The sequence below is a fragment of the Columba livia genome, chromosome 4 (assembly GCF_036013475.1).
Source record: "Columba livia isolate bColLiv1 breed racing homer chromosome 4, bColLiv1.pat.W.v2, whole genome shotgun sequence".
NCBI classification, from domain to species: Eukaryota; Metazoa; Chordata; class Aves; order Columbiformes; family Columbidae; genus Columba; species Columba livia.
This window is the reverse complement of record NC_088605.1, coordinates 69464349-69477854: the sequence shown is the minus strand read 5'-3', so window position 1 is coordinate 69477854 and position 13506 is coordinate 69464349. Positions and strand designations below refer to the sequence as shown.

At 39.9% G+C, this 13506-nt stretch overlaps 1 protein-coding gene across 32 annotated transcripts in view; it reads right to left on the bottom strand.

The window, feature by feature from the left end:
- The window catches only part of CAMK2D (calcium/calmodulin dependent protein kinase II delta), a 160297-nt gene that overhangs the window by 50703 nt on the left and 96088 nt on the right, over positions 1 to 13506 (bottom strand). For 21 of the 32 annotated variants that reach the window (XM_065062245.1, XM_065062255.1, XM_065062251.1 and 18 more), the window contains exons 5-7: positions 9293 to 9358; positions 6618 to 6690; positions 255 to 357 (exon numbers count right to left, since the gene is read on the bottom strand). In XM_065062245.1, coding sequence (XP_064918317.1) covers positions 255 to 357; positions 6618 to 6690; positions 9293 to 9358 — 242 coding nt within the window. Of the gene's footprint in view, positions 1 to 254; positions 358 to 5561; positions 5635 to 6617; positions 6691 to 9292; positions 9359 to 13506 lie in introns of all 32 variants that reach the window. The other 11 variants (XM_065062246.1, XM_065062250.1, XM_065062262.1 and 8 more) reach the window with 1 other exon arrangement.

Here is a 13506-nt window from a genome sequence, read left to right as displayed (position 1 = left end):
TTTCTTTTGGAAATAAACAAGGCCTGCTGCCAAGCTCTGCTTAACTTGGTGAGAATTACAGATAACATTCTTCATGGAGAAAAAGGTCTAAAGCGTAGCCAGTTGTAAAGACTATGAACAAAACACGCCTTAATGCTACATATCAAGTAGCCACATAGCTGCATGTTTTACACTGGGGTGAGAGCTGGGCTGTTTGGGAGGCTCAATTGAAACACTGAATAAATGTTGAGAGAAATTAAAAAACATTTACTTACCAAACCAAGCCTGTTGCTCTCCTTGGACTTCTATAGCCAATCCAAAGTCTGCCAGCTTTACTGCTGCTCCCTTGGATTTGCTAGCTAAAAGTAAGTTCTCAGGCTTTATTCAGAGAGAGAAAAAAATTGAGATGAAAAGATAAGTAAATATATTTTAGACAGGTTGTCGCCTTTTTTTTTAGTTAAGGTAGTCGGAAAAGAAAAAATACTTAGTGAAAAAGATAAAAAAACCCATAAGTTTTCACCATAAAAATGCAAAAACCGCACTTTCCATTCCTACTTGGAAAGAACCACTGAGCCTCTAAACAGTCTTCACAATCCCCTAACAAGACGAAAGCCAGCGGGCAGGTCTACTAGGGAAGGAGGTCAGCCAGAGTGGTCGTATGGAACCGCGACATCCATTTGTGTGACAAGATAATTCAGAGACTCCTAAGAGTTCACTACAAGGAAAAATGCTGCAGAAAAACCCCCAAAGACACGTATTCTTTGATTACTCATCTAACCTATGCAGTTTGCAGGATTAGGCATCTGTAACCGCCAAACATAAATATGCTTTCCATGACAGTTTAACAATAACAGCCGTATTATTATATTTGTATTTAGAGGGCAGGTGTATTTACATTGCAAATCTTTCAGCAAAACAACATGCCCACGTTTGTGCTTTCAGAGAACCTATTACAAATAACAGCATAAGTCTGCAAAAGTTCCCACTTTGTTTCTTTAGAGTATGCCGGTCACATCTGAAATCAAATGCTACAGTATGCTCAGGCAATTAAAAGTAAAGGATTTAAACATTAACAATGGTGTTCATTCTACCGTTTACAATGTATCCTTTGAATTTCATTTGGCAAATACACCAAATGTGAATTGTCCAAAGATAACTTTATTCTAGGAACCTTAATTAAAAAAACAAACCAAACAAAAAAAAAACCAAAACCCACAACAACAAAACAAAAAAAAAAGAAAAACCACTACCACCATCCCAAAAATAAACAAACAAAAAAAACCCCCCTAAAACCCCCAAAAAGCCCCATCAAACCCCCAAAACTTAAAAATACTGTAGAATTCAACAGATTATTTCAGACAAGCGTGACCTTTATAGTATTTTCTGGCTATTTCTTTCATTTTTATTTCCACTGTTATTTAAAAAGGTTTTGTTCTACATGTACATTATAACAAAACCTCATTTTCAAGGGTATGGCTGTGATTCTTCCAGAAGCGATTTTTGCAGTGATCTATCACACGGGGATTCTGTATATCCAGTGTGACACTGGGGACCCAATCCTGCAAACTCTGAAATGTGTATTTCATTTTAAATCCAGCAGCAATCATACAGAGTTCCAAGTGACTATATACGTGAATACAGTTAATCCCATGGAGGTACTAAGCCTGGAAACAATTAAGATCACAATCTTCTTTCAGCAAAGGCTATCTTTAATGTATCTGCCAACTACCTGGCAATATATGCTTGAGCCTAATTAAGATCACAACCACTGTGATACTTCTATTAATTAGTAATACAACTGGCCTTGACAAACTCTTTAGCCTAAAGGCGTTTTTTTTCCACCCTCAGTAAATGAACATTTTTTCAGCAAATTACAAACACTATTCTCCCACTCATCCCTTTGTTGCTATGTCATAGAAAAGCCTACTAAAAACCTTTCATCAGTAGTTACTTGATTAACCTTGTATTTCCACATTTTAAAAGGTCTCTCAGAATAAAATACAACCCTTACATTCACCTAAATTATCAGTAACCGCTTCAACTACATCACATCGAACACGATCCAAATAGCTGAGAACTCTTCTCTAGGTTCATCAACACTGACGTAAGTCATGTCACATCGCTTGCCATTAAACTACCCTAATTTCAACATACAGTCACATAGTTCTTGAAGGTTTCCTGTCAGAGTGACAGAAGTTTACAGTAATTACTTCCTGGAATGCACTTCTTATATAAACCTCTTAAAGCAATGGATGATCCTATTTGGTCGTGACCTTCAGCAATCCCAAAGCACTGAAATGCCTCACCCACTTGGTTGATCTATCAAGCGCATATCCCTTTGCAACACATTCAACGTTTCCATTCAAAACAGCAGCTTTGTGTTTTCTGCTGCTGGGGTTTTTGGTTATGAGGTGATTTTTTTCCTCCTTCTTGGGATTTTTATTTTTTTTTAATTCCATTACGTGTCTTCACTCTGCCAAACAAAGTGTTCAGCAGAAATACCATTGTCATAAGAGAATATGTTTCAACAGAAGCCGAAGCAGATTTCCTGATTCACTTCTAGCCCAAAGGCAGCAGCCTTTTGGGCGATGTTGTGTGGGACTACGCACCTGAACAACGAGCAGCTGATATTTCGGCATCACAAGAGGCATACTAGATAATTATCATGCGTGAACTTAGAATGACTGCAATTACTTGGGAAACATTAACAACCAGCATGGGCCATTCACAACTCACTTCGGATTCAATAATGTCACCTTATGTTACCTGTAGATTGGCTGCAGTCAAGCGTGTAGAATGGCAGTATTAGCTACTAAAATTACTTGCAAATAAATTAACATGATTTACGCCTTATTTTTCAAAAGGTCTTTAATTCTTAGGGATCAAGTACTTACGCCTCTGTGTATTTTTCCTTGAATGTAACCAGAACATCAGCTTTTTGCCTTTTTTGTTTGTTTGTTTTTAATTTAACTTCAACGGGCAACACAAGAGTGTTGTAATTGTAGAGTTTCACAGAAGTAGCAATGCTGCTGACTGCCAAGAACTGAAATTCCTACATGGAAGTGCACTTTTTCCACCTCTTAAAGACAGCCAGCCACTAATGGGTTATATTTTTCTGGATCTAGGATCCACCACCATTCTGACTTATACCAAGGATTACAAGCAGAGCAGCAACAAGCACTTCTGCAGGTCATAAGAGACTGCAAAAGCTCCTCTCCTGTTGCTACTAAGTTATGCTAAAAGGGAAGTTAAACAATATGAGTGTCCAAAATCTCCTCCTCTTGTTGCTCTCCCCACCACCAAACAGGCCATGAGTAATTGGGGGAAAAAAACCAAAACCAAAACCAGGTTTTGCAGTTCAAGGATCCATGCCAGGCCAGAACCATCTTCTACATGTCCCATAGTTCTGGTCTTGGGCCCTGACATCTTCTTTTCAGTACGGAGAGTTCTGCTGGGATTTCACTGGTCTTTCATTTCACTTTTTTTTCTTTTGCCACAAAGCAGTAACTGAAGATGGGTGGTTTTCTGTTTCCTCAAGTATTCACTTTCAGAAATGAAAATGGGTACTACAGCTTGGCAGAAACATTATTTCTCACACTGTTTTTCCAATTCATCCTTGATTTGCCAGAGTAACAAATCCACACATGATCTGGAGCAGGGAACAGCTGGATTTAATGCGTTTCTAAAGTTATTTTGTGTGAATGTATGAAAAGTACTAGAAAGCATTCCTTTTTGTCAGCTTGCATGGCTACAATCCTTTTTATTTTTTCAATTGTTTTTCACCCTAGTAGCACAGTACTGAATGTACGGTGAGGGCAGGAATTGCTGGAGCAGCTGGACAAATTTGACATTCTTTCATTTAAACTTGTTCCACGTTATCTGGCTGCCATGCAAGATTTATATATTGGATAGAGACTTGTCAGCCTCATGTTATATAACCGTGATGCGGGAGAATCCAGAAGCGTAAAATGGGTAGATAATTTTGTATCTGTGTCTTTGAAATCCATCAAGCTCTCTGAGCTTTCAAAGCGTAACCCTTTGTGCTCACACAGGACAACAACAGAGACTTAATAAATTCAGACAATGATTATAACAGTTGTTTATTTGGGAATGAAGGATGGTAAGAAAGATGAAGGCATTCTCATTCCAACTTTATTACTAGTGATAACCACTAGAAATTCCTGCTCCCTGTAATTCATTTGGAAAGGAAAATGAGAGACAGAGAAGCTGTATGAGAAGGAATTAGTGTATTTCCGCGCCTTCACCCACATGCCACTTTTTCTCTGCCTTTGTAACAGATCTGATATTTCAGACAGTGCGCTTCCATTTGATTTCAAAATTAACAATATTTTCTTACTTAAGGATCTTAAAGGCCAAGTGCCCAAATTAAGTCCTCTCCCTTGTCCACAAGACTAGTTCAGTACCAGCTTTGAGAGACAGACTTGTCACTGAGCTTCCCAGTAAAAGAAAATGAACTTTTCTTGTTTCTTCCCATGCTAATGCACTTTAAATGCAGGGATCATTTCCACATCAGATGTCTCCAGCCATCTGGATACATATATGGTTAAGAAAGAAGTAATGCTCTTCTCAAGACAGGAGTTTTCTTTCTGAAGTTTCTATCCCATTTATCTGGAAGGGACTCAACCCCTCAGGTGACCATGGTGAGAACACTGTAGGAACTCCCACTTTCTAAAGATGTTCTGTAGCCCAGCCATCTGGAGGAGAGAGAGGTCTTTGTGCCAGCAATCTCTTGGCAGCTGGCCTTCTATCACATGTGTGACATGCAAACGTTAGTGAGCTGCCCAGACGTGCTCCAAGTTATGCTGAGAAGAGACTGAAAGTTCCTCCCACACCCTGCCCCAAAAGCTCTGGACGACAGAGAGGAAGATGGTGTTCTCAACCAACACACCAAATGCTCAAAAGGCAACTATCGTGAGGGGTGACCTCATTAATGTTTATAAATATGTAAAGGGTGAGTGTCACGAGGATGGAGACAGGCTCTTCTTGGTGACAAGGGGTAATGGGTTCAAACTGGAACACAAAAGGTTCCACTTAAATATGAGAAGAAACTTCTTCACAGTGAGGGTGCCAGAGCCTGGACCAGGCTGCCCGGGGGGTTGTGGAGTCTCCTTTTCTGGAGACATTCAAACCCGCCTGGACACCTTCCTGTGTAACCTCATCTGGGTGTCCCTGCTCCGGCAGGGGGATTGCACTGGATGAGCTTTCGAGGTCCCTTCCGATCCCTGACACTCTGTGATTCTGTGATTGTTCTCCCTGGTACTGACCACATGTGCCAGCAGACTCTGATGGCTGTCTTCACAGCCCAGATCTGAAGAGCTGGGCACTGGCAAACCTTGAGCAGATTTTCTCCAGCCAATGCTAGCAGTCTGTGCTTGTGCAAAGGTGAAGCAAAGTTTAAAAACAAAAAAGAAAGAAAGAGAAAATAAAAAGAAACCCGTTTCCATTCGCACTGATCAAGGCTCCGTTTTGCTAGGGCTTGCTGCTCTCCGCTGTGGGACTGCGGAGCGCCGCCGGGGCTGAGGCTCCGGCTGGGGAGGGCCCGGCGGGGCAGCAGCACTCACCTTGAGGTCGCGATGGACTACGCCCATCTGATGGCAGTGTAGCACAGCCTCCAGGATCTGCTGAATGCAATGACTGCATGCAAACACCAGGGGCGCGTGTTAGTTCCAAGCGTGCACCCGCGGCCGCACGCCCGCCCGCAGCGGGGCCGGGCCGGCGGCAGCAGCGGCGGCGGCGGGACCCGGGAGGCCGCGCTCCCCGCCCCGCGCCGCCCGCGCCGCTCAGAGCACGACGGCCTCAGGCAGCGCCGCGGGGGGACCCGCCTGCACCTGCGGGGGCGGCTTTGCCGTGGCTTTAATTTAACGGGGGTTTTGGGTAGCGGTGTTTGGGTTGGTTTTTTTGTTTGCCTTTTTTGTTTGGTTGTTTTTGGTTTGGTTTTGTTTTAATGACCATTTTAAAAGTTAAACCTTCGAAAAACATACAAATTTTGCCAGGAATTCATTGGCGGGGTCGTATTAAATATCTGGCATCCTCTGGACTTTCTCCTTCTTTCTTTTCCTCTCTCAGAGGCGTTAAGAAATTGTAGCGGCGTTGAGGTAACAACCCCACTCCAAGCGAGGTGTTTTAGGTAAATTATTAACTGCTCCCGGTCCAATTTAGTCGGCAATTAGCATCACTTGCCTGAGGGTTCGTCATACTCTAATGCAGCAGTGTGCGACCGGCTGTTCTGCTACTGCAACCCAGGGTCTCAGAACAGAAGTGGCGTTTAAATCTGCAAGCTGACATACATCACAGCCAAAGTTCACCTCCATGTGCATACACAGCGATACATGGACACCCGGAACAGCATAACAGACACGTTCGACAGCATGGCATAAATCCAGCGCCTTGGAAGGATACACATTTTTTGGCAACCATTCCCCCTTTTGCCATGATGTATATTAGGCCTGTAGACTTGCAAACTGGAAAGAGGCGTCATGCATTATTTGTTTGTCTGGTTGTTTTGAGGGTGAGTAGGATAGGCAAGGAAACATTGCAGACAGCCCACCCTCTGCCCCTACCCAGCGGAAAAAAAACCCAAAACTCTTGTATCCAATTGATGGGCACCAGATACTGACCTTCAGGTCTCTGTGAACTATGCCATTTAGATGACAATGATTAACACTTTCTAGAATCTGCTGTATACAATGACTGCAAAGATACAAGGGCAGAATGGAAGGGAGAACATTTTAAAGGCACATAATCACATTAAATACAAAAGAAAAGAAAACTTAAAAAAATTATAAAGAACAAAACCAATTTCACACCTCCTCACAACTCCTGATTGCACATTGAACTGGAACAAAACAATGTCAAATACAGAGTGTTTTCCAGCTCTAACACAGCCAAAAAACAAAGCAAAACAAAACAAAAAAACCCAACACAAAACCAAAAAAGACATATAACATGGAACATACAACATCTATGATACACAATCATTAGATTGTATTTTCAGTCAGCAGTATGGAAGCTTTTTCCAGTTTCCAAAAACTGCTACAGGAAAAACAAAGTGGAGGCAATAAAACAATTAGTGATGTTTTGGTTAAAAAAATACAGTGAAATTAACGTTACAACTAGTGCTGAAACAAGAAAATGTTCAGAAATTATATACAGAAAACAAATGCAACCAAAAAAGTCAAAAGCAAAAAAAGACAAAACATTTTGCATTTTGAATCTAATGCTTTCTTAAAAACTCTTAGTTGAATAAAGCCAAGTTATTCAAAAAGGTGGCATGCATTTTCATTTAAAAGATTGTCAAGCATGAGTTTAGTTAGGAGTCACTCATGAAATGGAAATCCACATTAAAAATGTAGAACTATGTTTTATTTTGGTGCTTTCAATAATTTAACTAGCACCTATTTTTCCATGCCCAGGTTTGCAAGTTTTGGCCAGCCTATGGTGCGAAAAAGCACAGCTGAGATATCTATTTTTTATAGCACTGGAACTTTTCAGATGTTTTTGAGCACAAGAGCTTATCAGCTTTTTTTTTTAAGATATCCTTGTGGCAGAAGCCAGTGACCATAAATAATAATATTATAGTCAAGGGCCAAGGGTTTGATACTGCCCATCCAAAACATTTTGACCATGGGATTCAGAAGGAATGGTCATAAATCAGTAATTGGGAGCCCAAGCCTGAAAACCCTTTCTTATGCGAGTAGTTCTCGACTCACTGAACTGGACGGCTTGTATGAACAAAGACTACTTGCATGAGTAAGGGCTTGCAGGAGCAGACCCGTATTACAGTCCTAGGATATGCATCTATTAAGTCCAATAACTATTTTATAGGGATATAAACACACACACGCACTATATATATAGATAGATATATATATATACACATATACACACACACAAATATATATTAAAATATATAAAAATACAGAGATGCATTATAACTAGATATTTTAGTTCTTTGGTCTAGTTTTTACTGAACATATAAAATGCATATGTATATCTTCTGTATATATATATATGCATAGCCCCTTCCAATATGTCATAATTCTAGAACAGAAAAAAATCATTGCAATTTTTCCTTTTAAATCACAATAATCTTAAAACCACACAATGACACCATACGCTGGCCTTTGGCATCAATATTAGAAATTTTGCTTGAATCAGAGCAGGCAAAAAAAATATTAAAAAATCATTTAAACATAGCGCCTCTCCTTCCACCCCATCCAAATTACTAATTTTGCTTTCGCTTCTACAGTGTGTTTTGTTATATGTTGTTCCACATTTAAATGCTTAAAGTAATGATGCCTCTAACATTCCTACAGATATTAGTAAGAGCAATAAGCAGCAGAAGCTTCCTAATATTCAGAGTAACTTCTAGTTGTTGGTTATTATCCTATCACTGTTGTTGGGGGCAGTTAATGCTTTCCAGTCATCTGCAAATTAATTCCAAATGTAAAGGAATAATTGAAAATTATATGTACTAAATATGTATCAATGGCGGTGTGTGACTATGAACACACAAAAACATGATAATTCTTTAAATTTACTTAAAAGATAAATTTTCTGTTAACAGTATAGTGGCAGAACATATTTTCTTTAAAGTAATTGACCACAGTGTTGGAGATTCATCATGATGTGAGAATATTTAAGATTTATTATTATATGAGGGCAAACAGATTCTGAGATGGAAAAATGGTCCTTATACTTTATGTCAGCATGCAAATTATTATAATCTTCAACTTATTCTTCAACTTTTTCAACAAGCACTTGCAGGAAATTACTAGAGATTTCAAATTTGAGCTCAGACTATGAGATGCACAGTATAATTGCTTATTGGTGAAACACAATGAAAATGCTTAAATATGAAAACGAAATTAGTAATTCTAGATCAAGAACAAAAATTATATTTATGATAAAATTCTTTCAAGACCAACATATATTTCAAACTTTGATCAGCAAATGTAAGAATCCTTAGATGAGATAGCTGAAATGTTATATCCAGTTTGCAAAGGAAAAAACTGGGTAAGACTCTACCAGCTTCACAAGTTTACAAAGATTTTAACAAACAGATCCAATCTCAGCTTTTTCAGATCAGCAGAAATCAAGATTTCATATGAGTTCTCCACCACACAGTCATGAGCTCAAAACCCCAAACCGTGGCCTTCCAAGTCTAAGAGAACTCCAGGAGAAATCCTTGAGTCTCACAGACTGCTAGGGAAACTGATGCCAAACACCATGAGAAATTTAAGTAACTATTCTAGACTTATTAAAGGCAACATTAGAAAACCAAATTACTTACCTGGCATCTGCTTCACTGTAATATTCTCTTGCAACTATATCTTCAAACAGTTCACCTCCAGTGACTCTGTTAGAAAAAGCAAGGTGGGAAGGATTACAGAAGTGAAAATGTGCATCTTAAATTAGCTTGACAGGGAAAAGTCAGAGAAGAATAATTGAAATATTTGCACAGAAATGCAAGAGGTCTTGACCAGAAAGGTGACAGATCTAAGCATAAGGTTTGTCCACCCAAATTATTACAGGAATTCAAAGGACGTGGTAGAAAAGGAATCATAACTGGAAAATAAAAGCAAAGAGTAAGTGTTTATTGGGCAAGATGCCACACATCAGTTAAGGACATCAAGAGTAAGTAGTAAACTACAAGAACAAAGGGAACTGACCAGCAAGGAAAATTGTGGCTGAAGATCAGAACACTTCATGATAAACTGAGAACTGCAATGTACGATAGACGTAGAGAAAGAATAATACAATAATTCTATCAACAGAAAAGAGTTATTAAGTGTATGTCAAAACACAACAGAGGTGTACCCATGTGCCAGACTGGCTTGCTTTTTGTGCTTTTGCTGGAAAGAGCATTATTGAGTTGGGATATCAGTAGAAGCACAGTACCTTAATTACTTCAATGGCTGATTTTTAACTAGAAGATTTTCCTTTGTCGAGCAAGTGAGACTAGTTCAGTGAAACTGCCACTTAATTGAAGAGGCATTAATACTATCAGGGAAGAACTAAACAATCCAGAGGACTAGTAACAGAAGCAACTGTGCGTGGTTGCATACTTCACATTTCATTGTACAACCGCAGGTTTACTAGCAGGAAGTGGTTGAAAAGGAATAAAACTGTGTTGTTATAACCCAAAGATGACAGTCCAGAATGAGTCACCAGCAGGATGCTGCCACAGCCTTAGAATGCATCTGAGATAGGGTGACAGCAATGTCCTCGCATACAGCAGTAAAATCCCCCCGCACGTCATACGCAGTTCTGGTCACTCACGTTCAGCACAGGGAATTGCAACAGCAATGTGAGCAGAAAATGGTTATGAGGCCACCCATTCACCTACTAATCCTGTCTTCTCAGGGAAGAAAAGTCAGTTTCACTTGGCAAAACAAATTTTAAGAGGGATGAAAATAAATACTGAAGACAAAGAGCATAAACTGTACTCTCCATAGAGGAGAATTGTAAGTGACAGTATTGGTATAATAATAAATAGGCATATAGTATCTGTGAATGAATGCAGAGTTAAAATCAGGAGTAGTTTTCTAACAACCATAAAACTGCTGTAATTGAACAGTTTTTGGTAAAGTAACTGACAAGTGCTCTACTTTTTAAGATTAAGATTGATGAGCTTTTAAATAGAATCATGATGCTTGGCTGCCTGTGTCAACAAGAGAGTGGACTCAAAGAAATGGGAAGACCTTTTGAGTACTTTCTCTTTTGAGGAACACACTGGCATACTTGCACAGCTAAATGCGGATCTTCATATATTCAGGTGCTGTACTGAACTGTTGCAAACAGATGCAAGCCCTGAAGACGCACACAATGTGGAGCACCCATGTGCACAGCCTAACCAGAGCACCTAAACACAGACTCAAAAGGCAGGATGCATGAGTTGGTCTGCTGCTTCCCAAAATCTTGACCTACTGATATGCCAACATAAATAATTCCTAGATGGGAGATCAATGTTTGTATTTAATTACTGTTTATGAATGTAGTCCTTTTTTATATAGCACATTATACTCTCAATAAATTCCCACAAAGTAAAAGCCAGAGTGGGCTACAGGATGCTTAAAATATCTGTAACAAATACAATTATTATTGAATACAATTAAATTTAATAGGATTAAAAATTTTAAAGTGAGGATACTTGGAATCTTCAGAATACCATTAATTTACAAATTGCTACATTAACACTTTGTTGTAGACTCATTTATTCTGTCATATTAGGTGATGACAGAAATAATGTGCTCAACCAGTAGCATAGTTCCTTTCTTTCAGAAGTCCAGTTAAAAACTTCATTTTTGTGTTTCCATTTACATTTGGGCTACATCATTCTGAGCTCACACCTTGCTGACTTTGGAAAGTAATCACTTCAGGTAACAGAATGCTATTTTGTACAAATGTCTGCAATAAAATCTGTAGGAGGCATAATAGCTGCTTGCCTAATTTGTACTCTCTTTTTCTTTTTGTCTTCTACCTTCCAGAAACTGTCTTTGGTTGCTGTAAAACAAAATGCTTGAGTGATGCATATTTTGACAGTCTTTGATACCTCCTTTTTGCATATATATTTGTCTACCACAGTTCTGGTAAAGAGGAATAATTCTCACTTTGTGATGAATGAAAAAGCAAAGCATCCTTTGATCTTATTCTTCCCTAAAACACTCATTTTTGATCCAAGCCAAAAAAGAAAAGAAAAAGCTTTTGTCATCAAAGTGAGTTTCAGTGGGAGAGTTCACCAAGCTGATGTTTGTTCTGATCATGCACAGAAAAAAGAGGGAGATATGCATTCTTATTTGCTTGGCATTCATAACTGTTGTTGAACAATGGCAAAATAAAAGCAAGAACAGGGCAGAAGAATTTCACTGGCAATGAAACAAGTCATCAACAATTCCCAAGCTCTGTCACTCTGTTACTCTGCACTGGCGTGGCCTCAGCTGGAGCACTGTGTGCAGGTCTGGGCGCCACAGGATAAAAAAATTATTAAGCTACTGAAGAATGTCCAGAAGAGGCTACAAAGTTGGTGAAGGGTTTGGAGAGGAAGCCATATGAGGAGCGGCAGAAGTCACTTGGTTCGTTGAGCCTGGAGCAGACTTCATGACGGTCTACAGCTTCCTCACAACGGGAGGAGGAGGGGCAGGCACTGAACTCTTCTCTTTGGCGACCAGTGACAGAACCCGAGGGAACGTCAGGAAGGTGTGCCAGGGCGGGTTTAGTTTGGACATTAGGAAAAGGTTCTTCACCCAGAGGGTGGTAGAGCACTGGAACAGGCTCCCCAGGGAGGTGTCACAGCCCCAAGCCTGACAGTGTTCAAGAAGAGACTAGACACCACTCTGAGACACATGGCGGGAACTGTGGGGTTGTCACATGCAGGGACAGGAGTTGGACTCGATGATCCTTGTGGGTCCCTTCCAACTCAGGACATTCTACGAAGGATACACTAGGAACAATTATCAGAAGGAAGGTAGTGCAGGGGACAAGGAGGGGCCAGAACTTTTCTGCATCTTCTGAGAAAATCATTACAGCCACGTTAGTGGCCTTTGAACATACATGAGCAATGTGCCCTTGCACCAGAAAAGGTCGACTGCATCATGATAGTGAACAGCCAGCAGGTGAAGGAAAGATATTCTTCCCCTGGATTTGGCAGTCATGAGATCACACCTGGAGTACTGTGTTCCCCTTTGAGCTTGAACTACATGAACGACATTGACATACTGAACTCTGTCTAATGGAGGTCCACTAAGACAGAGTTGGAGGCATGTGGAGAGGCTGAGATAATTGGTTTAGCTCACTGTTAAGAAGACCCAGGGGAGATCTCACTGCTCTCTACAACCCTTTAATGCAGGGTGTCAAACTGATTTTCACTGGGGGCCATATAACTACTCTTACATCTATACAGTCCTAAAATTCCATTCGGCCCTTTGAAGGCAACCATGAGGCTGATGTGGCCCCCAGTGAAAATGTGTCAGACACCCTTGCTCTAATGGGTGGATACGCAGAGACAGCATGAAAGGCAACAGACAAGCTGAAACACCAGAAATATCAATTAGGTATAAGGACTTTTCTTCCTTTATTGTTATAATTATTATTTACTGTGTACTTGTTGCTCAAAGAAGTTGTGGAATTTCCATCCTTTAAGATGTTCCAAGCTTGACAAATCTCTGAGCAACCTGATGCAACTGGACCTTGTTTAAGAAGGGGATCAAGACCAGATAACCTCTAAGGATTATTATCAACCCATATTATTAACTGATTTTATAAATAAAGAACAGAGCAGTTACAAATACCCTTATTTTTATACTACAAAGAGTTTAATACCGAAGTGTCTACAGAGCATTCTTCTCCTTATTAGATGTCATTTAGCTAGGTGGATTTTGATGCCTCCCCATTGCACCCTGTATTGTCAGCTATGAAATATGATGACTAGGGAAGGACCAGAGATACCTATCATGAATACAAACTACACTAATAGAAGAGTTCCTTAGTTATGAGGTCCTCCTTGCC